The sequence below is a fragment of the Anthonomus grandis genome, chromosome 16, assembly GCF_022605725.1.
Source record: "Anthonomus grandis grandis chromosome 16, icAntGran1.3, whole genome shotgun sequence".
In the NCBI taxonomy this organism is placed as follows: Eukaryota; Metazoa; Arthropoda; class Insecta; order Coleoptera; family Curculionidae; genus Anthonomus; species Anthonomus grandis.
The window spans coordinates 9,259,022-9,286,597 of record NC_065561.1 but is presented as its reverse complement, the minus strand read 5'-3'; the positions used below and the strand labels follow the sequence as shown (position 1 = coordinate 9,286,597).

Below are 27,576 nucleotides of genomic sequence, written 5' to 3'. Positions count from 1 at the left end.
AAACATTTTAATACCAGACAAAAAGGAAATTGTTTATATAACATAACATTTTTTTTTTTACTTTTTCTTGTAATTAGGTCCCTTATTTTCATGTAAAAAGCATACCAAAGACACCTATAATGTATTATTTATTCAAAGGGTAACTAAAATTGTTTCTGTCATCCTCCACTAAATTTATTTAAAAATCATCTATCCTACATGTTTCGGACATATAAGATGTCCATCTTCAGGGATAATGAGGGTTTTCGTCACAACATATAACAGCTATCGTGCTACTGGCAAGGTCAAAAGTCAAAATGTCAACAATAAATAAAAGGGCATATTAAGATGCATGAGAAGGGACTAAGCAGGGTCTATACAAACATTATTAACATTATATTAATATTGTCCTTGACATAACAATTATCCTAGTTTTGTAATTATGTGATTTTAATGTTTGTCCTTGACTACAGCAATCCCAAAATGCTATTCCATGCCATAGGTGACTTTCAATCAAAGAAAAATAGACTGATTTTGCAGATTTCAATCCCAGTTCATTTGAACCACTCTAACGGTATAACATCCTCTAGCCAGTTTTTGCCATTTGATTTTTAAGTAAGATTTTTTACTTTTTTTTAAGTTTCTTTTTTTGGTCATTTTGTATGCATAATTTCATTAAAATTAAATAATTTTTTTAAATTAATTAAAATTAAATAATTATTTTAATAAAAAAAAACATCTTATCCCTGGGTGTTGGATAGTTGCCTTTTAAGGTTATAATTTAATTAAAAAAAAAAATTTCATTGTGCGATGACGTCTTCAGGTTCCTTTTTGAATGCAAAAATTTAAAAAACTTTGAAAAATCCCATTTTTTAAATATTTTTTTATTTAATGATTTTTTGGATTTTGGGCATCCCTGAGTGCACAATAGGTACAAAATAATCGTCAAATACCTTTAAAAAAAAAAAAAGCTTCGCGAAAATATTTTCAGATTCCTATTTTCATGTAATATTTTCATGAACAAACCAGCACTGACTTGTCTGATCAATACCGTCTTTGTTTACTTTGTCGTGGAAGGGGAAGGCGCGCGTAGGAGGCTTTTGTTTTAGTAATTTAATTTACCGAATTAGTTTACGCAAAATGTGTTATAAAACAGTTAGAAGTATGCTTCGGAAAACCAGTTCATTGGTTTATATGTCTGTTTCACTGTAATGAACTTCCCCTTCGTCACTTAGTTCTAGAAATAGATGGTAAGACCAATGATCCTAGAGGATTTACTGGTCCCATAGGAAAGCAGCTAGGTAATTGTGAAAAAAATCCAGTTGTGCCATTTCGGATTATTAAACCTGATTTCAAATTGCCTCCAATAAATTTTACCGATTTAAGTACAGACCAAAAGTACTTATATGAAATGGTTTTAGCAATAGGAGAGGGTAAGATTTCCTCTCAGTTGAGCGCTAAACAACCAAGAAAGATGTCCCATGCACAATGGTTGACAACAGCTAACAGAATATTAAGACTGTATGTTACAATAGAACAACCATCAACTGAATTAAATATATTAGCCGAGTTTGTTGTTAAGGTATATGCTTCAACCTGGTTCATGATAAAGCACCAAACTGCTTGTAAGTATGGACCCAAACATTTATTCCATTTAATTCAAGCTTCTCAATATTTACCGACAACATTTAAAAACATTGTAAATAAAGTTATCCAAAGAAACACATTTTTTGCCCATTCAGAAAAACATTTTAATTGCAATGCTGGGAGATGACAGAAAGCACATTAGAGAGTTGGCGCCGAATTTTAAAATGTCGTAGTTCTAAAACTAATCACCAGCTTCGTGATTTTAAAGTGCCAAAACTGAACTTTGATGCTACCGATTATACAGAGCTTATTGATTGACTTGATATTGATCAGATGAAGTTACGGAACCTCCATTGACAAAAGGCATGTCAGAAATGAATCTTAGAGAAATGGTTGCTAATGTTCCTGATACCATAGAAATTCTAAATTTCCCTTGCCACACTCAGACAGTCGAACGACATATTAAGATGGTGACTGAAGCGTCTAGATCAGTATGTGGAAATACGGCTAGAGATGGCTTTATTCGAGCAAAAATTGCTTCTAGAAAAGCTATACCCCATTTACTTGGTAGTAGGTTTTTAGACTGATGGGACGATGGGAGGGGGTGGAATCCGCTTTGCAGCCACCTCCTCGTGGTGGATTCTGGGTTGTTTTTTTTTAAATTAATAAAATTATTATTTTTTATTTAAAAAAAAGCAAGCAAAGAGCTGCAACAAAAATTGCATTTTTTTAGATTTTTCGCGATTTTAAAATAAAAAAAGGAACCTGAAGGACCAAATATTTTTTGACAAAAATTCACCAATTTACTTAACTAACTAAAAGGCAATTATTCCGAACCCAGGCTAAATAAAAAAAGGATTTTTTTTTTTTACCTATAACCATTGCTCCGCCCTAGTGCACATTGTCATGTTTTTTTTTTCTTTTTGTATTATTTTATTAAAGAAAATATTATTCATCCTCTATTTTTTTTAACTTAAAATAGTCCAAAGGAGATTAGCTTACTATTTCATATTCAAAAATGTAAAAAATCGGAGATACCTAGAGTCAACTAGAACCATGAACTAACATGGAATTTCCTTACATACTTTCCTTGCATAAAGGTGCTTCTTGCTTTAAAAAGTCCTTAATGAAACTTCTTAAGGCAAGTATTTTTATAGCCGAACAGTTTTTTGAAGATAATTGGGAATAGGCCAATAGTATATAATTAGATTTTAGTAAACATGCTAAGGTTAGAATTTGTGATGTTACTCTAATAAAATTTTAACTCATTTCATCTTGAATTATAAATTAAATATTGTGTTATACTAGTATGTTGAACCTACTATTGTGTTTTTTCTTTTAATTACATATTAGTAATATGTCAATTTATATTGCTATTTTATATTAAAAGAAGCTTTATCACCAAATGCCATGTATTTATGATAATAAAGCATGTTTTAAATTTGAATAACAAATGTTTTAAATGCAATAATACCTTTCTATCAATAATAACTTCAAACAGAATATCATTCATCAAGGGCTCAGCAGTAATGACTAGCCCATGATCAAACTCGCTATCATTACGAATTGCTGTGGTGTTTTCATTAATTAAGGTGATCCTCTCTCCGCAACGGTAGTGAAAATAAGCCATTTTTGGGAGGAAACACTAAATATACAAATACATTTTAGGAAAATATTGTCAGAACAAAAAACAGGAACAAAATTATTGATTTTTTGGTTAACACAAACAAAACCAAAATAAAACAGAGCAGCTGATTTGTAAGGTCACTAGAGACTTAAACGTCAATAAACATTGAGCGTGTCCGAACATGCTTATTAAGGTACAAACACACTATTAACACGTGTCGTGTTAACACGTGTTCTAGAAATATCTATCACGTTATTTTAAATAGAGCCGTACATATTGTTATGAAAAAAGTTGTCACCCTGGACATATGAACTGAAAGATTCTTAGGGGAGCTATAGTGGGGTATGGCATATTAAGGATTTAGCGACTCACCCTCCCGAAATGAAGGATGAAAATAAGCTTTAAAGATTTCGGCTAAAATCTTTTAAAGGTAGGGGGGAATTTGTAATGGGTCAAAATAATTGTCTTTAAATAGTTATTTTTTTTTTGTTTGTTTCCTAGAAGAAACTTCTTCTAGAAAATATATTTATTTCACAATATATCAGTTATTACAATAGAATGATATTATTTAATTATTTCAAAAATTAAACTATAGCTATATCTAATACAAGTCTTAGTACTCAACACCTAGATGTAAAAACATCTGTATGTGCGTAGTAAAGTTTTCTAATAATTTGTTACATTTATTTGTAATATTATTCTACACCGTGAAAACCAAAACAAAAACAATTCTACTATAACAATTTGCATATACAATCAAAAGATTAGTAATGTTAACATCATAGATCTCCTAAATCTACCCAAATAGACATAAAATCACAAAAACTAGTTAAAAATCCTTACAAATTGATGGTGATTTTCAAAGATTACATTCTTTGTTAGTAATTTAAATCTTTTCATTCTAGAACATATTTTTACCTCTCTTGGTAATAAGTTATAAAGTTTTGGGCCAAAGTAGTTTATATACCTCAGATTAAGATTATTTAAACTTGTCGAAATTTTTATGTGCTCGTGATATCTAGCTCTTGTTTCATAGGAATGATCTATCAAAATCTTTAAGTTATGTTGAGTGTGTATATAGGAACATGTTGTAAGTATATATAACGATCTAATATCTAGAATATCTTTATTAAAAAGCAAATGAGAAGGATATAAACGGTTTTTCTTAAGAATTATTTTTAAAATGTACTTCTGTATTATATTTAACTTATATAAGCTGTTATTATAAAGTCCTCCCCACACCAGTATTCCGTATTTTAAAATTGTCTCTACAAATGCTTTATAAATGATAGTGAGTGTTTTTTTAGTCAAAAATTCTCTTAGCAAGTAAAATTTATGAACAAGTTTTCGGACTTTGTTGGAGACATGATCAATATGTGTTTTCCACTTTAAATTTTTGTCGATTATAATACCGAGATATTTTGTAGATGAGGTCTCCTTAATGCAATCATCATTAAATAAAATCGAGGTATACTCAGGTCTATTTACACTAGTCAAAGAAAAAGCTATGTAATTAGTTTTTGTTAAATTCAAAGTTAGTTTAGAAGTTTCTAGCCAGTTTTTTATTTCTACCAATATGTTCATGGATTTGTCCCTTATGCAACAATTGCCATGTCATCAGCATAAGATACTGTTAACCCATCAATCTGTAATTTTAAAAGGGAGTTTAAATATGTTATAAATAATATCGGGCCTAAGACCGTTCCTTGAGGAATGCCAATTTTTATTTTTCGTTTTTCACTCAACACATTATTTAGCCTTACCATCTGATACCGCTCCGACAGATAACTAGAGAAGAGCTGAAGGGCTCTTCCCCTTATTCCATATCTTTCAAGTACATTGAGAAAATCCCTATGAGGGACGGTATCAAATGCCTTGGCAAGATCCAAAAATACCGCTAAACACCTTTTATTTGAGTTTAAATTATTTACAACCTCAGTTATTAACCTATGCATCGCATCTTCTGTACTACATGCCTCAACAAATCCAAATTGGTTTGTGGATAAAACATTGTTTAGTTTAAAAAAGTTTATTATTCTATGTTTTATGCAATTTTCACAAATGTTTGAAAAGTTACTAATGAGGCTGACAGGTCGATAATTATTTATTAAGGTTTTGGTACCTTTTTTGTGAATGGGAGTTACAATTGTAATTTTAAATTGTGAAGGTATTTCACCTGTTTCTAAAATTAAATTTAGTATATGTAAAAGTGGGTTTATAATTTCTAAATGGGTCTTTTTTATTAGATCGGCCCTTATACCATCATGTCCAGGGGAGCTATTCGTTTTTAGTTCTGAGATGTATTTTATTAGTTCATTTTTTGTTATTGGGATTAGGTAAACGGAGTTTGTTATTGGAGGCTCCAATTGTTGAACATATTGTGGTGGTGGAATTGCTTTTTCCATGTCAACCCCTATATTAATGTAGTACTCATTACAATAATTAGATGCCTCAAGTGGACTACTGAAATTTGCATTACTTTTATTCTTTATATTTAGAAAAGTGTCTTTGTTATTACAATTTTCATAAGTGGCATCTTTGATTATTTCGTAAAGTTTTTTCATGTTATTTTTGTTAATTTCTATTTGATTTTTGTAATATTGATTTTTTTGTTTATGTATAAGTTTGTTTAAATTATTTCTGTAGTCTTTATATGTTTTTTCTAGAATGGGACAATAATTTTTTGATAATTTTTTCTTCATTTTATCCCTTGTTCTGATTGAGGTAATAATACCATTAGTAATCCATGCTTTAATTTTTTTGTATTTTGGATTTTTTAGAATGTAAGTTTTTGTTGCATCTGCTAACAACTGTTGGTATTTTTCTAAAAAAATGTTTGTAGCAATTTCAGAGTTATTTTCATTTAATACAATTGACCAATCAAAATTCTGTAGAAGCTGTTTAAATTTTGAGATATCAATTTTACTTCTTTTTTTCTGTGTTGATGTTAAATTTTCCTTTGGTTCTTTTTGGCTTATATGAAGCATTATTGGGCTATGATCTGTGATGTCCTCTTCTATAATATAAGATTCAAAACATAATATATTGGACTTTAATTTTTGATTTATAAACAAATGATCAAGGCAACTTTTTGAAATATTTCTTGTTACTGAATTAACGTATGACTGAAAACCAAGAGCATTCATCATAGCATGATAACTTGCTACTTGGTTATCATCTTTTTCTAATAAATTTATATTAATGTCTCCCACAAAAATCTCTATGTTCGAAAATTTTATTATTTCCAGAAAACAGTGTAAATCACTTATAAAATTAGACTTAGGAATAGGGGGTGGTTTATATGTTGCTGTTAGGCCAATAGAATAACCATTTATTTCAAAATTTATTCGGCTTACTGTTGCCATAGAATTCGGCAATAGAGTGAAAGAAAACTCCACATTGAAATGTTCTTTGACAAGTATAACCACACCATCATTTTTATTGTAGTTTGCTTCATTATAAAAAACATTATACCCCGGAATGTTACAATGGTCTACTGTTGCGATTTGATAGGTTTCAGTTAGTACAATGACATCTATATTTTGCAATTTATAAGTTTCTAAAAAAGTAATTAGGTTGTCAATATTCCTATATAGGCTTCTAATATTAAAATGAATTAAACTTATTAAACATTTTTTATTTTTAAGACATTCTAACCTCTTTTCGTCCACCATTTCCCCTTGAATGTCACTTTCCATACTTAGTTCCTCTAAAATAGCATCTTGGTTGTTAAGTACCATTTATTTATGAATAGTCAATTTTACTTCTCAAAATTCCTATTTGATATTTCAAAGTTGGGCATTCCTGGTCGAGAGCTGAGTGATCCGTTTTGAGTTTAAGCTTGTATTTCTGGTTAGCAACCGTACAATTTATACATAGTTTTAACTGTTGGTTACATTCGCGTGTGCATGGTTTCCAGCACATTTTCCACACACTTCGTTTGTGGTGCATTTGGTGCTTTTATGCTGAAAACCCTGGCACCTGTAGCAACGTGAAACGGTCAGATCTTCATATACTGGCAGACGGTGCCAATCCATGAATATTTTCCCATAATGTATCATTTTGTCCAACAATCCCCCTGAGCATTCCGCATAAATTACACTATCCTTTTCTTTATATAAATGAATTTATTTTTTTTATGAATCTTATCATTAAATAAATTATTTATATTGCTTATGCGCCGCACCGCACCTCTCGTCCCAAACCTGTGAAGTACGGGCCAACAAAAAATTAATACTTAACTCTATAAGCTATTTACTGGTTATTGGAACTTTTGCTGCATGATTGACCTGAGGTATAGAATGGATGCGCGTGCGATTATGATGAATGCTGCACTTTGAGATCTCAGGACTAGTGATTTAAATTTTAATTGATAACTGTTAAGGGTTTTTGGGATTAAGAATAGTTTTCCAAAAGTTAAAATTATAATGTAAGATATTAGGTAATACATTTTATTGTTTCTTTAAGCTGTTTAGGTAAAGGTAGAGGTTAAGGTAGTTAGATAACAATTTACCGCGCTGTTTCCTACTCCGGACCTTCATAAGTTCCAACGGTGTCAGGTGGAGGAATCGTCGCAATCACTAAAAGGGGGTACTAAAAGTAGACGTTCAAACAGCAACTATGTCCCTATTTTGGTGTTTGTGATTTTATTTTTACGCCTTTTAAAAGGGAGTCTACAAAATTGGTGACTCGAATTTAAGTTAAATATCGTTTTTCTTACGTTGTGTTTTTCCGATTTTCCGACTTAGTGTGGCTTTTGCCAGATATAATGTGTGCTGTCTGAGATCTGGCGTCTTTTATTAGCTAGGCACTGCCAGCCAGCTTACCATCCCTGATGCTTTGGATAAAGTTACAACCACACTGACATACGGTTTTGCTTAGGGGTACCAAGTTCCTCCTCCAGCATGAGACTAAGTCCTAATCGTTGAGACATCATTGGGAAATCTGAGGCGTTAAGGAGTCATCATCCCATGGGAGGCCTCAGCCATCCCAGGTGTCGCGCCAACGGAAAGCTATCCGCTTTAGATGGTTACGACGGTTCGATAACGGTAAGCGTCACTAAGATGCTTTATTTAAACAAGGGATTATTACAAAAGTTAACACCGTCTTTAATTAAAAGGATTGAGTTTAGTTGTTCTTTGTATTTCACTATAGTTGGTAGTTGAATAAATTTTAAAACCGTCTATTCGGTCCGCAAGCTGTTATACCTACTTTAATTTGTCATCCGCTTTATATATATATCTCTCATTTAATTTTAAATAAACCATTCTGACGAAAATTTATTGTTTTAATTGTCTGAGAGATTTACCCAAAATGCCCTACACTAGCGAAATTAAAAACAAAAAAAACCCGGACCGAAAAAAGATACATAAAAAGTGTTCTATAAAATTAATGTGTACTCTTGACCGACTACAAAAATACTAAAAAATCTATTCGATATGAAATCTCAAAGCCCTTTTCCGAACAAAACAGTTCTTTATTTCGTTTTCTTATCGTTAAAACATTAAATAAAATTCTGCTTATGAGGCAGCGGCTTTGACGGTATACCCGTGAAATACAGACTAAACAATTATTGACCCATAATATAGAAAATATGCCATAATTAAAAATACTAATAAAATCTACGGCGTCTCTAACACCAGGTCTTTTAAGTAACATCGTAAAAATTCTTAAAGTTTAAAAAAGCAAAAAGAAAATATATATACAAGGTGTTTCGGGAGGAAAGGGAAATATTTTGGGAACAGAAGGTCAAAATAAGATCAATTAACCCATATGTTTTAATCCGATTCTCATCCTTTTGTCTGTTTCATGTGTCAACCAATGTCTATTTGATTTTTATTTTTGCGAAGAAAGTACTGTATCGAAAGCTCACTGTTGAGAAAAGTGGACTGTATTTATTCTTTTTTGACAATTAATGGTTGTGAGACCTTACCTGGTTTTCTCTCGATTACAGTTTTTCACTCGCGTTAGCTGGCCAGCTTTTTCTCAGTACGAAATGCAAGCGAAATTAAGTTAAAGTTTAAAGTTTAATGAAAATTTGAAATAGAATGAAGAATAAACTACTTGATTCAAACTGTTGTAAAATTTAAGAAAACTGAACACTGAAATAATCAGTTCTAAAGCTTTTTTGTAAGATTTTTTATTTTAAAAGAAAAACAATTACTAAAAAAACAAAATTTCACTAATTTAAGATGTTTCCGAAAATACCCCCACCAACTTCAAAGCAAGCTGCAGCACGTTTGTTACACAGCACGCGCTCGTGTTGCACGTTTAATTGCTTGGGGATTGTTTCCAATAATATTTAAAGCATTGAAAATTTGATTGTGGAGTCCTTCTCCAGTTTCTACTGGTGTTTCGTACACTAGAGCTTTCATCCACCCCCAGAGGCAAGCAATAATCCAGTGGATTCAAGTCTGGTGACCTCGGTGGTAAAGCTTGAGGTCCTCCGCTGTCAATCCAACGACCAGGAAAACGATTGTCTAAGAAATTACGCACTAGGAGACTACAATGAGGCGAGCTTTATCGTGTTGAAAATACATTCGGTGTCTATATTATCCAACATGTGTGTCTTCCAAAAAGCATAAATATATTTTTGCAGTAAGACGCTCATCTAATACAAAAAAACCAAATAACTGGTCGTTCAGCATTCCACACCACACGTTAAAACTGAAGCGATGTTGAATGTTTCGTTAAAAAAAAAGCTTCATCGCTAAATAAAATGTATTTATGTAGGCCCGATTTTGTTGGATGCATTCGCAAAATTCAACCCTTAAGCCATAATCACCCTCTTGAAGATGTTGAACCGGTTGAATATGAAAAGGCTTAAAACCTTTTCTTCGAAAGTGTCTTCCAAACGTCCACATGTGATGCTAATCGAAGTTCTTTTGTAATCCGCCTCGTACTAACAGCCGGATTCTCTTCAGCCATATCCAGAACATTTTCTCCATTTTCCACATTTAGTTTCGCCTCTCGTTTAGAATGAATTCTTACGCTTGGAAACATTTCTATTTCCTGAGATTTGCAAAAACTGTCTGAAAAACTTTTCGATTAGGAATTCTTCGATTTGTAAAACGACGTCGGTATTCATTAACAGCACGTAATGTGCTACCATCACAAAAACTATACACGAATATCATGTCAGCATACTCCCTATGGGTAAATGTGAAAGGCATTACGTAATGGAAACTTTGCTCTTTTCAAATTGAAACGCTCAGAATCAATCAAACTGACAACCATGCTTGTCAAAACTACCAGTCAATTAAAATAGGTATTAACAATTTCCTCGGCAAATTCCTACTCGATTGAATCTGAATCTTTGATACAGTCGCCATCATCAGAGCATTATTTCCCTCACATTGACGAAAATTTACAACCCATATCCCATTATTTGGAAGATACTGAAGGAACCACCAATTCCAACCCACAAGATAATTTAAATTCATTAGCTTTATAACAATATTAAAAATAAGTACTTGTGTTTTGCATTTTGTTTTAGTTTCTAATAAGTTGTAAAGCACGTCAAATTCTTTCTTGGTCATCCTTATGTACATTTTACACCTTTCATTGTCAATGGAGATTTCGGGTCACAGAACATGAAATTCACCAAAGTCGTGTGTTATTTTTTATGTAAGTTTAACGTAAGAAAAGTATAACTTGGTTAATCAGTTTACTCCCAATATTTTGTGTCTAAAGTGGTGATTGATACTTGTTTTTTACAATTTTTATCTTTTCTTATTTTTTTATTGAACCTCTATAACATGCATATTTACATAGATATATATTTACTAAGAAATGCTATTTTTTTGTAACAATTATTTGATTAAAAGATATATAAGGCTCTTTTTTCTATCTATTTTAGAGTTCTGAAGATGCATTAAATATAATTCGAAAAGTTTGCAACAAACAAATGGCTTCCTTTAGCACTTATCCTATTGACAGTATTGACCAATTATCCCTACAAAATATCACACTTACTATTATTAAATTTGTAGCACATTTGGTTTTTTGGTCAAAAATACCGAAATATACCGAAAATATATGATAGTTTATGAAAATATATGAATTTCAAATTTCTATTTTTTTTCTGCGTAGCCGGCAACATTACATTCAGCAGTCGTGAAAACGAGGCTTTACAAAGTTGTTTGACAGTTGACTCAGTAGTTAGGGTTAGGGCATATAGGAAAATGTAAACTAATTCGTATGTATATGGGGAAATTTGTCAACAAAGTTAAAAAAGTAAACATACATGAACATATTAATTTTCAATTTATTTAAAGAAGTGGCTTCAACATAGTTTTTAATAAAGTCAACCGTTATTTTAAAATAACCTGCGATCCAACATGAAACTCAAAAATACCTTTGAATTTCCTAATCTGAACCATTTATTGTAAGTTTTTCCAAATTATTATAATTGTGTTTATTAAAAATAAAAAAAAAACTTTCTTTTTCAGGGACAACAAGGGAATTAATTCAAATAAAGTAGTAATTGTGTCTATTGTTGGAAAAAGTTCTCTTAATACATTGGGTTTGAAATTGAAATCAATCGGCAGAATTTTTCCTTTAGGCAATCATAGCCCAGATAAAGTAAGTTCTTTAAAGCAATAATAAAAATAAGAGCATCAAACAAAAAATAATTCAAGAATTGTATAATTTAAAAAATTACAAACACTAATTTTTAATATTTTCAATAGCATAACTAACTAAATACCTAAATTAATAGATGTATATTATTAATTGTGTATCCATTTAATTATTATTTAAGAAAAACATGGTACAAAAATGATTCAATGATGATTCAATGATGAAAACAAGAAATCATTTTAATGATTATCATGACAAGCTTAAGTTTACCATGGAATGAGAAAATAATAATTGTATACCATTTTTGGATATTATGGTAGAACGGAACACCGATGGGACTTAAACAACTAATTGGTACACAAAACCTTCATCTTCAGGCAGAGTAATTTACCTATCATCACATTCAATGTCAAACAAAATAGGAATTATTAAAAACCTATTGTTTAAATCTTATAAATTGAGTAGCCCGAAGTATCATGAATCTAATACAATGAAAATTAAAGGTTTGTTAAGAGAGAACAATTACCCCACAACATTGGTAAATAGAGTTATTAACAGATACACAACTGATAAGGAGTAAAGAAACAAAATATTTTAGATTTCCATATGTAAAATCATTTTCAGAACAAATCCAACGACACATCCGGGAAAAAAATTACAATTTTAAACTGGCTTTTTACAACATAAACTCAGGCAGTGTATTGTTTTCCGAATTAAAAGATCGTACCCCCCTTGAGTTAAGCTCAGGTTTGGTATACTGTATACCTTGTCGTAATTGTGAACAGTGTTATATAGGTATCACTAGGCAGCATTTAAAGAACAGACTATATCAGCATCAATATGATTGTAGAGTCATAAATATGAACAAAAAAGATAAGACCACTTTAGCACAACATCACTTTTCCACAGGGCATAACTTCAATTTTGATGATGTTAGCATAGTTGATAGAGAGAGGCACTATCTTAAACGCAATATCAGTGAAATGATACACATCCAATTACATAATTCTGTTAATCACCGAACCTATACTCAGGGCTTAAGTACACAATATAATCACATCTTAAAGCTGTATAAATCCAAACTGTTAAGTGGTTAACTTTTCAACGAGCCCAGGTAATATTAAACCTATTTTACAGACATAAAAAGAATGTGTATCATTTCTGCTTTATAACAACAAATTCTGCGTACAATTACTGCTAAACACGGATTTAGAAGGTGCCATTATTTAGTATAATTACTATATGTACTACTTATTTATTGTGAATCAATCTGTGACATAAGCCAATTTTAGTTTATTTATGCTGTGTGTTTTTTTTTTTTTTTTTTCTTTTTTGGTTTTACTTAGTGGTTGTGCGGCTTATTTTAATGTATAACGATTGTATCTGTGGTGTATGTATGATGGAGATGTCACTAGGTTTTAGTTGTTACATAAACCTCTAATGTAAATTTGGTAAGTCCTCTTAATTTTAACTTTGATGCTTTAGTCTCCGTTTATTTGTGTTTTTTTTTGGGTGGTTTCTTAACTATTGTATCAATAACTATTGCTTTCACCATTTTGTACCAATTGTATCTTTTTCGGCCTTGAAAAAGACGTAAATAAACGTCGAAACGTCGGCTAATTTTAAATCTTGAGGTTTGATTTCTGTCCTTAACCCGCTATACTTCACTTCTACATTTAAGAAAAAATTTAAACTTGATACCAAGTCACTGGGTAAAGACCCACATTGAAGTCTAAAAAAAACATATTTCTGGGAACCTTTAAAACTTTGCTGAATTTTCGTGGCTACAAAATGCCATTTCCATAATCAATATGCATGTATTTTCTGATTAGATGCTATCTTTCCCTGACATTAATTTACATTAACACAAAAAACCCAAGTGAGTTACATCCATCTATGATAAAGTAAACATTTTCCCACTGTTGGCTTGCATCAATGTTCCCACCACTCATTTCTGACCAAACCAAAAAAACAAACATCACAAAAAAATACTTATGAAAAAAATGCATTTTTTGGTTACATGTCTGATTGGTGGAACACTTAAAGTATGTTTAGTCAAACTAAACTTGACATCATACGGATCAAATATCATTTACTCATAAAGTACATGAAGGCTGAATGAAGAGCATATTCTAATAACTCAAAAATTATTAAACCAGAAAACATGAAACATATAGATAAATATGTTATTGGTGCTTGTAACTTTACAATCCTATACAAGTCATTGGAATTAAGATTGAATTTATATGCACAAGGGTAATGGTTCAATAAATTTAAAAATAGATGCCTACAAGTTGTTAACTGAATTAAGAATCAAAAACAAACAAAACTAAATCGACAAAAATATATACTAGTATAAATTTATGACTTATTAACAAGAACATATAAGGTTGGTCATGGTTAAAATATAAAAAAAAACAATACTATTTAAATTAATAAAATAATACATTAATGCTTAAAACAAAGCATATCTTAATCAAGACCTAAGCAATTTGACAGGTGTTTCTGATAAGTATTTCAAATTTTTATTTCTAACTCTTCTACACACACCCACAGTTACATTGACAGTCTTTGCCCTAAAGTCATCATGGTAGAGCAATATCTTGTTCTATTTAAATGGTGGCTGTTTCTTGTAAAATAATTTTGTATATTAGTTCTTGATGTTAAAAATTCATGAAAATATTCCAGCATTAGACCTTTTTCAAGCTTATAAATAAAAGTCCTAATACAAAAATATAATCATTGTTTTACTGTAAAACATTTGAAAACTTTGAGCATCACCTGTATAGGAGTAACTCAATTAAATCTAAGGATTAATCTCATTCCAATAGTTAGGTATGTGAAGAGGATGATTACCAGTCTACTGGGCTGGAACATAAAGGCCGAATGAATTGAAACATTCAGGACTTTTTATAAACCCCTTGAGTACATCAAAAGCAAAACATACATAGTTTGTTCAACATTAAGTGAAATACCTTGGCATCACAATTTATACTTGGCATATTTACAAAACTTGTGTTGTACCATCTCTAAATGATTTGCATATGCCTGATAATATGGTGACCAAATAATGGTCTGAGATGTGTACAAGGTTTTTTACAGCAAGTATATTTTTAAAATCTCTACTACCCCTTTTAATGAATCCCAGCATTCTATTTGGTCTACCCACAATAATCTCATAGTGTTCTAAATATGTAGGCTTAGTATCAAAGAAAGACCAAAATATTTGATTGTGAATACTTCAGAAAGAGCAGTTTTATTAATGTGATATTAAGCAGATACTGGTTAAATTAAACTGCTGAAGCGCATAAAGTATCATTTGGATGTATTGAGAGTCATGTTATTTGTAAGACACCAATTGAAAATAGTGTTTAGACCTGCTTGCAATATATTTAGGTCTTGTAAAGAATTTATTTGACTAAAGTTTCATGTCATCACCAAACAGCAGTATAAAGGAAAAGAAGGATATTAAATCTATTAAGTCATTCATGAATAGACAAAACAAAAGAGATCCCAGATGTGATTTTTGAGGAACACCAGAAGTTACACTAAATACTTAAAGATAAAAATCCATTTATCTTCACATGCTGTTTTCTTTTAGATAAATAAGATTTAAACCCAAAAAGCAAACTTCTAAGAATGTTTTTGGGACCTTAGATACAAAACAGTTCCACAATAGTCAAAATGCGGTTGCACTATTGTTTTAAATAATGTTACAACTCAACCATATCCAAGTGACCGATGAAATTTGGATGCGCAGGACTCTTTGACGAAGACTATAAGCTCATTTAAAGAGCTCTGGTCATAGACGCCTTGTGTTATAAGAATAAAAGCTACACTTTTTTATATGCATCTTTATTTTTATAAGTTTAAACAAGGGATAGTTGAGATTTTTATTTTTATCTAAAAAAGGGACTATGGTTTCCCTTACAGTAAAGAACTCAGCAGTTCTCTTCTGGAGTTGAAACACTCTTATCGAGTAAGAGGCATTACTCTATAGAATAAAAAATGCATAGTATGCACTTAAAAGACGCCCTATATCCATAAAGCCTTTTAAGCTGTCTCAGCAGAAATATGCTTCAAGAGATTTTTTTTGCATAGCCATATATATGAGCACATCAGCTTCTTAATCTTGCCTTCATTCAAGCTAAGTTTATTTTTCTCAAACTATTTATTGACCGTTATGTCAAGGGCCATACTCATCTGTAGTTCCTTAACTCTTTCAGAGAAAGCAATGGTATATCATCAGCAAATAAAAATGCGGGATTTGGCTTCAGAATGTTACATAGATCATTGATATAAAGTATAAATAATATGGGACAATGACAGATCCCTGAGAGATTCCATACTTTACAAGACAAATACCAGAGATATTACTATACTTTTCAGTACATTGATGTCTATCAGTAAGGGTAAATCTACAAATAACTGTTTGGGTTGTTAATCAAAAATTGATAAAACCAAACTGGGAAAGGTGCAAGATGTTATAAAGATCTATGTACTTAGGAAGTCTAGCATTAATCAATATATGAACTATCTTTCCAATGGGTTTATAAAAGATGTGAGCCGGTAGTTTGACAGTTTCCTTATCGCTCCATTTGAAAATCGGTAACATGGTACATTATACATTATATTGTTGACAAGGACCGAATAGTATGCTAAAAAACATACTAAACTCAAACCTATGTGACATCTATCATCTATGTTGAAAAGTCCTAAAAGCATTACGAAAGTCGAAGGTTCATGGAGAACCTATTAAATGGCGCGAATAACATATTAATTAGTACGTTGTGAAGGAAAGCAATGGATCAGTACCATATAAAAATAAATTGTGAAGGGCAAGAACAATGTATTAAAAGACTATGAAGAGTTAAAACACAGTGAGTTGAAAATCGACCGCGCTAGAATGCTTTAAGCTGGTTATTGCTTCATTAAGCTCATTGGAAGTAATGGGGTAAAAAAAAAGACTTGGCACATAATGGCATAGGGAGTGCAGAGAAATAATCAATATTTGAATCGTGGATTTTTTCAATAATATTTCCGGCATTGCTGACAAGGAAGTCTCATTGTTACCATTAAAAGTTTGAAGATCAATACATGCTGGACCACTGCTGTTACAACTATTATTAGACTCCAAACTGAGTAGCTTATCTTCTTTGGTAAGTCAGAGATAAACTTGTGATAAGCAATTCTTTTGGTCTCCTCTTTAAATTCTTTGTACCTTTTGGCACTTTTTGTATGATTTTCTGAAATGCCGATAGGGTCTCATTGAATCTTCGTTGCGAATGAAGAACTTAATTTATATGGAATTTGAAGAGCAATGGCTTTAATCGCAGATTTGTCGCCATTTTCTTTGCTGCTTCATTTAGTACTACTTACAAAAAGTCTATAATTTATTCTATTTCCACGCGACTGAAGCTGTCGGTTTAGGCTAGTTTACAATAAATATATTGATATTAATACAAATGTATATTTCCAGAATTCATGCCTAATATGGTTGTTATAAAGTCTTCTTTCCCCTACAGTTTTTGGAACACTGTTTTTTGAAATTTTATTGGCTTTTATTTTACATATTTTGCTATACTGAATTTTGTTTCCCCTTCCGTTTCGTTACTTCGTTGTTTTCGATTATACTTCATATAAATAACCTCTTTGTTTTACTGTTTTCATATATTCAAAATTATTCCAGTACTGTATTATACAGTGCTTCCATTTCAAAACGGAGGAGATGATTGACAGAACTTTGTCAGTTATAAAATTCAACTTGCCCCTGTATATCTAGATTGACGTTTTTTTTTCTAGAAAGCACTGCAGACCTATTGTTATTATATTATTTTGTTATTTTTTTTTTATACACAGAGTGCTTGATTCTGGAATTAATTCTCCAAAATTACCAAAGGATGTTTTTTTTGTGTCAATTTGTTTTTTTTTTGTTTTTCTAGATTTCCTTTTTTTTCTTCATTTTTGATCTAATTTAACATTCTTATTTTTTTGATTAGCCACTAAGGTAAATATCACATGAAAGATTTTTGTTTGTTAAAGCATGGTCTAGATATTAAGCATATCGTTTGTGAGCCTGCAATTTCTCCTAACTAAATTTCACCCGATTTTTCACAAGAGCCGAAAAACTGATATTGTGTTAGTTTATTAAAATTCTCCAAATTTTTGCTGCTCACATTGTTTTTATAAAAGAGTTTTTTGAGTAATTTATTTTAAGATAGGATTTATTGATATGAAAAAACAGACAGATAGGATATTTTGAAACAAAAGAATAAAGGGGATAAAATAAAATTACTCTCTAAAAAATCAAAAGTTTTATTTCCAAAATAACTAAGTGAACCAAAAAATATTGGATGGCATTATAGACTACTTCTTCTACATTAAAAAATATTGTGCTTTTAATAACGAAACTCAAAAAACAAACTTATAAATATCAGACCTATAAATGAGGGAGACTATCATAAAAGTGATAGACATCTCGTGGCAAAACACTTTTTAACTCTTGCAAGTGTTTAAATTTACTTGCAGGAATTTTACATTGTTGAGTATGCATCTTGGGATATTCCATTATTACCTCAAGATTTTTCGGCCTCACCGGCAAAGTTTGCCATTCACCATCAAAATCTGTTTTAATCTGAATTAGATTATCGTATTTTATGCACTTTATGTCAGTAACTTTAGGATTATCTACAGATTTTCCTGGGCATATGGAAGAATACCTTAAATGGCCTGCTAGCGAATAGTTTCTAAAAAAAACTAAAATCCAACTCGACCGCTTCGTAGGGTCTAGGATTACGTCGTGCTTCTCTAGTAACCGACAAATAATCGCTAGGAAGATAAATTTCTCGATTTGGCAGTTTTCGTTCTATTGTAGAGTGGACTGAGTCACACTCCATGTAGGTATGTCCGGACTCTAAAAATTTTTGGTTAATGGTCACTCCAAATTTAACGGAAAAGTTTAAAAGAGCATTCGCCATTATGTTGTTTCTATTTTGATACGTACATCCGTCCGAATAAATAATGATGGGAACGTTTGTTAAAACACATTTTTTTTCTAATTAGTCCAACAAGCATGAAACAAAAGTAGACGCTTTCAACTCGCTGTTTTGGTCTTCAGAAAACCAATAGCAACACGCATCATGCGTTTTCATGTTATAAATAGTAAAATTATGGCAACATAATTTTGTCTTTTAGTAAAGAGCATTGGCCTGCAAGTATGGAGATAATTTGACTGCTTGCAGATCCATTGAAATTAAGATACAATTATCTAAAAGTGCCTCGCTTTTATCTTTCAGTTTTTCCTCCTGTGCACGATCTTTCCTGCGAATATGCTCTTGATAGTCACCTTCTGCTAGATTTCCTTTCTCATAAGAGGTACAAACGTTACATTTATCTTTTTGAAAGTATATATAGATACATTTAATTCCTTAAATCTCCTCGTAAACTATTTCCTGGTGGCTGATGGTACATTTTTTTCTGAGCAAAACTCTTGATAAACCTTAAAAAGTTCAAGTTTTGTTTTAAATACTGGCTCCAAACAGCTTTTTTGATTTTTTTTCTATTATAGTGAGAGGGTAGCTTAGGTAAGGAATTTAAAAACGTATCAACGTGCTGTATACTTGAAGTGCTGCGTAAAGCAATTTCTCGCTTTTTAGTTATTTTACAGCCTTCATCCTGGTGCATGCTTGATTCACTACTGTTCACCCAGTCTTGGACTGTTTTGTATCCAAGAGCAAGGGTGTTTAGAAACATTGTGCGACATACCTGGAGCTTTTTATTGTCAACATTTAGGTAATACACAAAAGTCCCCTGTCGTCGTCTTGAGTTTTCTTGCGTTTTACGTTTCACGGAAATTTTTTCGACAGTTGAAGCAACGTAAACCTTTTTCTGATCCCACGACATTTATCGCTCCAAAAGTAATTAAAAATTACTTCTCTCTGAGCTTCCGTAATTTGAAAACATTTTTTTACTTTTGACTTTCTACAGAAAATTGAATTACATCCACTTTTTACTTTTCTTTCTCCTCTATTTATATTTTGCTGATATTTTCCATTCTCTCTTGAAAATCCGACGTATTTTTCACCTCGCACACGTAAATTTTTGTTTCTTTCTCTTATCCATTGACTTTGATCAGCTGTTATTCTTCTTTTCCTTTCTCCTGGTGCATCGAAGATTTCTTGACCATCTGGATTTTCCAGTGCATCAGCATTCTCTATTTCGAAGTTCCGATTATTCTCTACCATATCAACGTCCGAGTCAACGTCTGTCTGGACGCCTAAGAGTGAAACGTTCTCAACGTCAACGTAAATAAACTTATTTTATTTTGTCTAACTTACCTTCATTATGTCTCCCAACAGTCTCAACTTCTTGGCAGATTTGTATTTCTGAGACTTCATGTTTATCTGATAGTAAACTCGCAGCAGAAACGTTCTCAACGTCAACGTAAATAAACTTATTTTATTTTGTCTAACTTACCTTCATTATGTCTCCCAACAGTCTCAACTTCTTGGCAGATTTGTATTTCTGAGACTTCATGTTTATCTGATAGTAAACTCGCAGCAGAAACACTTTCATCAGATGTTGATGATATATCTGAAGGTACGTAATCGTCACCTGCATTGTCAGAACTGCAATTTGTGGCTTTAGAGAAATCACGACTGTTATCAGGCGGCAGTGTCTCTGTAACAAAGATTAAAGCTCAAAGCAAAAGAACATTTTAACTATTGCAGAGGTACCTCCATTCACAGATCCAGAACCGGATCTGTGAATATGTCGGAATAACTGTTTTGCAGCACATCATCAGTTATTTGTGCGAAATCTTCATAATAAGGCCCGGAATTATTTAAAAGCATTTCATCGGTATCTAAAAAGTCATGAAAAATTTATTATAGAATTTATAGTAATTTTAATTATTTTCAAATATTTTTCTTAGATTGTTCCGATTTTTTTGCCGACAACTGTACTACTTACCAAGCACATAACGACACTACTTTGTGGGTTTTCCACTATATTTATTCCTTCAACTTCCATGGGCGCATCTCTAATTAAATTTATATTTTTTGCCAAATCCAGAATTTTCTTAGAACGACTCATTTTTTCCTAAAAAATAAAACATAAAATTACTCCTAACTACACACGAAGGCTGTGCCCATCACTAACGCAAAACCTCCTATCTACATCAAAAAATATTTTAATTAATTTTGTATTTAAATTTTCCTAATATTGAAAGGAAAAACTTACCTATACAACTAATACTTCCTATTTTTATTAAAAAAAACACTTTTGCACAAGTAACTATTATCACAAACTAGAAAAATGAAGCTCAAATCTGCCGACAACAAGTTCTTGCTCGAAAGCGTGGATAAACACTGCAGTTAGGAGAAATCGCGTCCAAAAAACGTGCCAATTCATTAGGAGATATTGCCACAAGGCAATTTTACGCGCAAAAAAATTTTTGACGGTCGAGAGAAATTGTGAGTTCATGCGCAGTAACGTAGACTGTTGGGTTGCCTAAAAGTCATTTTTGCTGAAAATGCTAGTTAGGAGATATTGCAGGCTCACGGACGATATATGCTATTACATAGCATTTATTTCTGTCCCTGTGATGGCATGTTCAATGCATTTTCATCAACAATAATTGTTGTATCAGTGTATTCTGGATGTGAAACAATCATTTTAATAACATTTTTATATTTTTTAACTCTTTGAAATTTCTCATAGAACACATTTAATTTACTTTTATTAAGAATTGCTTCTCAAAATTTCTAAGTAATTTGATTCAAATAGTATTTTGAAAAAAGAAAATAATCTATTTCTATTATCAAATAGAAAAATCATAATACAAATTAAAAAAAAAAGTTTATAAGAATTTAAAGCACTTTTTATTCTTTGTTCTCCTAATATACAATATAATAATAATAATTCTCTTAATATATAATATAATATCCTTATAAAAGTATAAGTTCATTCCCAAAATTATGGAATGGTGCGACAGTTATTTCTTTTTAAATCGTTTTTGCATAAATTTTCTGTACATTTTGATTATGTTCTGGTAACGTTAAAAGAATTATTATATTTAATGCTTTTATAAAAAATTAAAATTTAAATATGAATTTAAGAATGAAATGAGCTACTTTAGGTGTCATTAAGATATTTTTAATTAATTATTATGCCTTGATCTACCTAAATTAGTAAAAATTCAGATTTTACAAAAAATACACTAAGTTATTGAACTGTATTAAAAAGTGTACTATATAAAATATTAAATACTTATTTTAGACTTACATCAAAGGATCCTATGATGAAGAACACCAAATAGTATACCTGCATCTTTATAGTTTATTAGACACTGATATTTTAATTGAGAAACTAGGAATATTAAAGAACTCTGATTTTGATAAAGATTTTTTAGTTGCTTATGATGAGGTGAAAAGTTCATTTTGTCGATATCTGCTGTTTTTGTTCTATTGCAGTCACATTATTGTTTTGTCTCACCCTGGAACCCTTTTTGACATAAGCTATATTCAATATTTTAAAGCCCTCGATTTATTAAGGTAAATATTATATATGATTTATTTACATAAGACGCAAACTACCAAAAACTATACTTCTAGCAAGAAGCTTTTCGACAAAATATGCGACAATCTGAAAAACTTGGACGTATTAGGGCCAGAGTGGGTGGCGAATGGCAGGCCCTGTACTCCAAGGATATTATTCTATTTTGAACGAGCGAATACCTCAAACAGGACAAGTTTAAAAAAACTAGAACATAATTTAGAAGATAAAATTTATCATATTTTGAAGAAGACCAGAATCATTACAACGACAGGGTAAGAAAAATAAATAATTACTATCGAACAATTCAATGCAAATAAATGTTATTGTATAGATTTTTATTTTTTTCATGCCAGAACTCCCAGGTAAGTAAAACGAATTACTAGGTACCTATATTTTTTTAAAGACGTTGTGTACGCATATCTAACTATTTTCGCTATATTGATTTATATAATTTTAGCTGCTCATTATTTGCGATTCCACTGAACGATGAGTTCGTTTATATCTCGGAAGAAGCTCCAAAAGATCGCCTTACTGAAACTATGCAAGGACTTATCCAAGACTGTCAGCCAGGTGGAGCGATGCAAGTAGAACCTCCGTTTTCCAGTCACCCTTATATGGACAAAGACTTTTTCAAGTTTCTGTTGGTGCATGTCCAACAAGCCAAAACCAAGGGTTTTGATGACACTGTTTCCTCAAGCAGACACCAACACATTCCTAGTTATTTTGAGGTGTGAATAAGTTACAAATATTACATAAGCTCTATAGATAACTTTTTAGCTTCCATTACTGTCACACTGGATTGAAGCCGCCAAATGCCTTCACGATCTTATAATTAAACAAGAAAAACCCATAACTTCTCTGCATACTGACACAAGATTTTCGGACCAAAGATGTCTGAAAGTCTTGCCTTTAGCAATTGCCAGATACCAGGAAGGCCTTCAGCCACATTATGCAAAGGCTGAACATGAGGCCAGGCTTGCATTGGCTTTGGGGCTTTTTAGGGCCCAGGCAAGAGGACCTAAATATCCGAAATACGAACTTCAATTAGAAGTGGAATGCCAAGCTCATTGGGAGAACGGGAGGCAGCAATGCGAGGCCGCTTCTATGACGGGGAATCCGTGTAAATTGCCTAAACATACCTCCGATCAGGAGCATATGAGTGGATTTGTCTATAAATGTAAGTGAAATTACAATTTTTTTTTATTATTACGCCATTATTAAAACAATTTATTTAAGCTGTCTTGTAGGTTTAATTATTGAAAAACATATGTAATTGATCTAAAATATTATTGAATATTTTGTCGAGCTGCCTTACTTTAAATTCTCCGCTCAAGTTCGTGGATTGTTATCCTAATCTCAGTTAACATTTGAAAAACGTATATGCTTATGTAATAATAGTAATAACTTTTTTACTTAAAACACTGTTGTTTTAAAGAACTGCATTTGCACTCATCTTCTGGTGATATAAAAAATAAATAATAAATAAACGTTTATTATGCAACAATAAAATATTACATAAAAGGTAACATTTACATAATGTGTTCTTCCATGCTACCTGAAAAATACAGAATACAGTATTAGTGGGCAGTTTCAATACAATACTAATTTGTGCTAAACTCGTTTCTTAAAATTACATTACTTAAAATTACAATAAAAATATATGTGAATCTAACAGAAAAGCTTTGTATGCCTTCTTGAAAGTGAGAAGTGAGCATGACCTTATTAAGTTGTATACTTCAGAGTTTAACAAAGATACAAGGATACCCTGATAGGCAAATGAGTTTTTAAAACCTTCAGTTCTATGCGGTGTTATTTGAAATCTTATAATGTTTGTTAGGCTGTGACTATGTAAATCTTGAAAGAGGTCGTCGATATTCTCAAAGAGACCTTAAGATAAATAAATCAAAAGACAACAACACAAAGTCTCGGCCTCGAACATTTTATTTTATTTATCAAATAGAGTCAAAGTGGTGACACACCACTGGCCTCATAGGAATACCTTCCTTATGTATTTTTGGAAAGCCGTATAGTGAGGGAGTTCTAGGATTCATAGGGTATAGGCTGGCTTTATTGGACTCAAAATACTCGTACTCTAAAGTTATAAGACAACGGTTCAGGCAGCTCTTAACTTTGGTAAAAAAGCTAGGAGTGGGATCCTTACTTATCAAAGCAAAATCATCGCCAGATAGAAATTTTCTACATATCTACGTAATCAGCTTTGTTCATGACTACCAGACAAGTGCCCTTATCTGCCTTAGTTATTTAGTTAAGAGATTGTGTGTTTGAATTTTATTCTTAAAGGAATTGAAATGTCTTTTGTTAAAGTTAGAGGGTGTTCCATTTATCTTTTCTGATTTAACAATTAATTAAATTTATAATTTTGGCTCTAACTATGTGTTTTTATTAGGTATATTGCTAGTGTGAATTATATTCTCAGCCTCCACTGCTAGTATTTCTGTAATATTTTTATTTATATTCTGGGTAAAATTAAATTTTAAGTTAAGGTTAAGGATATTTTCTTCTTCTTCTTGTTCTGTTCAATTGATGGCTGTGCTACGAAGCAATTTGTCAGCACGATTTGGAGATTCGGGAAAACCGTCGGGTATGTATCCTGTTCTCCGAATCGACACTTTCACTATATTACATCATCAATCACAATCGAAACTTTTCAATGCACGATGTCGCCTCCCCACGATGCATCCGGCCTGGTTACCGGCGTAAATAGGATCAGCTACCACCGGCAAGGGCTAGGGAAGGGTCTGGGAAGGGGATTTAAAGGATAGGAAGGACAAACAACCACGTGTTAATGGGATGAAGGATAACGCGGAAGTGGGATAGAAACTTTCAGAAAGTTTAATTCTGAAATCAAGGGTCAAGGAAAGAAATCCGTAGGATAGGAAAGGACGAGAACAACCACGTGTTGTCTGGGTGAAGGATGATGCAGAAGTGGATATTTTCTTTTTTTTTGGTGAAAGACACATTAGTGAGGTTAAGAAAGCGTTTATGAAAATAAAAGCAATCCTTACCCAGCCCCTCCTGTTCCTCCAAGTTTGCCGTCAGTGTGTGTGTATAATTGACCCAGTCGGTCGTGTTTTAACCTTTTTAAGATATATTTTACGCTCTTTAAGGTTTTCTTGTAATTTTGTTTACATTATTTTTGAGGTCTGATGATGCTCTTAGGAGCAAAACACGTGTCACCACTTTGACTCATAAAATAAAATTTTCGAGACCGAGACTTTGTGTTGTTGTCTTTTGATTTATTTAGGTAAATCTCGTTTTGCTGTGAAATAATCTGAAAGATATTTAGGATACCTCGACTTGTAAATTCTATAAACAAACTGATCAAAATGTAAAGCTGCTCTCTTTTAATATCTTAGTATTTTATTGTCAACATATGGTTGGTGTTATGTGATTTTTGTATGTTGAAAAGCAATATTATAGACGCATTTTGAGCTAACTGAATTTTGTTCTTCATTTCAAGAGTGAGGTTAAAAACATCTTGTCGGACTTGCATTGTCTTATTTATTTAATGTAACACGACGTTTCGGTTGGTAAGTATCTCCAACCATTATCAAGTTAATCAGTTTACACTTGATAACGGTTGGAGATACTTACCAACCGAAACGTCGTGTTACATTAAATAAATAAGACAATGCAAGTCCGACAAGATGTTTTCACTATACCATTGTCTACCACTTTCAAAAACAAGAGTGAGGTTATTGCAACAAAACAACATTGCAGTAATCTAGCTGTGACCAAACAGGAGGCTCCACAAGCATTAATTTGATAATTTTGGGCAAATAAAATTTAAATTGATACAAACTTTTAAGTAAATTATACATGTAGGATAATTTTTTATTGACATATACCTGAAAGTTTAGAACCTCTTTTAGAAAAATGACACCAAGATTTTTTGCTGATTCTGAACAAGGAAGAAAACTCTTACTTATATGCAAAGTAGTGAAATTAAATCACAACAAAACCGAATCTGCTCTGGAAGATCACAAGTGTAGATGCTAAATAATAAGGGTTCGAGGATACTACCCTGGGGAATTCCATAACCAGTAACAACAGGTTCAGATCTTGCTCCATCCAGTCCCACAATCTGTGTCCTCAGTTGAAGTTTGGAAGTTTGAAGTGGAACCATTTGCTAAACCACTCACTGAAAAACCGAAGAAGTTCATTTTAGCTAACAGCATTTCATGATTTATGAAGTCAAAAGCTTTACTAAAATCTGACAGTACTCGAAAGCTACTTTTGGAAGGGCCGTGGTTGTTCCATTATTTTTTCGAAAACCAGACTGTACTGAGGGCATAATTACATGTAACATATCCAACACTATTAATTCAAACATTTTGGTAAAGATGGGTAAAAGATAAATTGGTCTAAGCTCTGAAAGATTCTCAATTCTATTTTGCTTTGGTAAGGGCTTGATAATAGAAGTTTTCCACATTTGTGGAAATTCCCCTTTATGTAGAGACAAATTAACACCTGGATAGCACAGAGATAAATTATTTGGTCAATAACCATATTTTTTAAATTTATTCTTTTAAATGACTTGTATATATATCATATTCTGAGATGTCTTTAAAAACAAGTTCAACATTATTAAGGTTTACCATTCTTGCATCTCAGAGTGGCCAACTGGTATACATCTACAAAAGCGTCACTTATTTCATTAACATATTTCAGATGAGTAGGTATTTCACAGTTTTTATTATCCTGTATATTCCAATCTTGTAACTTATGCCAATTTTATTTTGTATCCCTTTTATGTTTGTAAAGCTCAAATGACATATATGCGTTTTTTTCTTGACTGCGAATAGTAAAAGATACATAGTTCTTGATATCTAGATAGAAGTCTTTATATTCAGTCTGACCAGTTTTTTTAAACTTATTAAAAGCAGGTTTCTTTAATTTAATGATTTGCTTTATTGTTTCGTTAATATAAGGCTTGTACTTTTTCTTAATTACTGAATGTTTTAGGGAAAATTGCTTATGTAACCACTATTCATTTGAACCATATCCTTTGTGAAAAATTGCATTCTTTCTGATTCTGCATTAAAAACTGGCGGTTTCCTTTTAAAAAATATATTGATGACGTTATATCTTTTTTTGACTCATCCTGTATATTTAATTTTCACGTAGAAAAACTCTAAACCAAATATTAAAATCGACGGATTCGGGCATTTTTTTCAGAAACGGTACATTTCATTTTTATTGAATTTATCCGCTACTTTACGGAT

At 31.7% G+C, this 27,576-nt stretch overlaps 2 protein-coding genes across 2 annotated transcripts in view; one reads left to right on the top strand and one right to left on the bottom strand.

Moving 5' to 3' along the window:
- LOC126745453 (neuralized-like protein 4) overlaps window positions 1-3,291 on the bottom strand; it is a 121,609-nt gene extending 118,318 nt beyond the window's left edge. Inside the window, exon 1 of the mRNA XM_050453311.1 lies at window positions 3,041-3,291. Coding sequence (XP_050309268.1) covers window positions 3,041-3,196 — 156 coding nt within the window. The 5' untranslated portion in view covers window positions 3,197-3,291. The remainder of the gene's footprint in view (window positions 1-3,040) is intronic.
- An 8,086-nt stretch (window positions 3,292-11,377) lies between these two features.
- LOC126745469 (nonsense-mediated mRNA decay factor SMG8) overlaps window positions 11,378-27,576 on the top strand; it is a 40,893-nt gene continuing 24,694 nt past the window's right edge. The window contains exons 1-6 of the mRNA XM_050453323.1: window positions 11,378-11,579; window positions 11,644-11,776; window positions 22,052-22,326; window positions 22,387-22,602; window positions 22,788-23,058; window positions 23,108-23,507. Of these exons, the coding sequence (XP_050309280.1) occupies window positions 11,533-11,579; window positions 11,644-11,776; window positions 22,052-22,326; window positions 22,387-22,602; window positions 22,788-23,058; window positions 23,108-23,507 (1,342 nt within the window). The 5' untranslated portion in view covers window positions 11,378-11,532. The remainder of the gene's footprint in view (window positions 11,580-11,643; window positions 11,777-22,051; window positions 22,327-22,386; window positions 22,603-22,787; window positions 23,059-23,107; window positions 23,508-27,576) is intronic.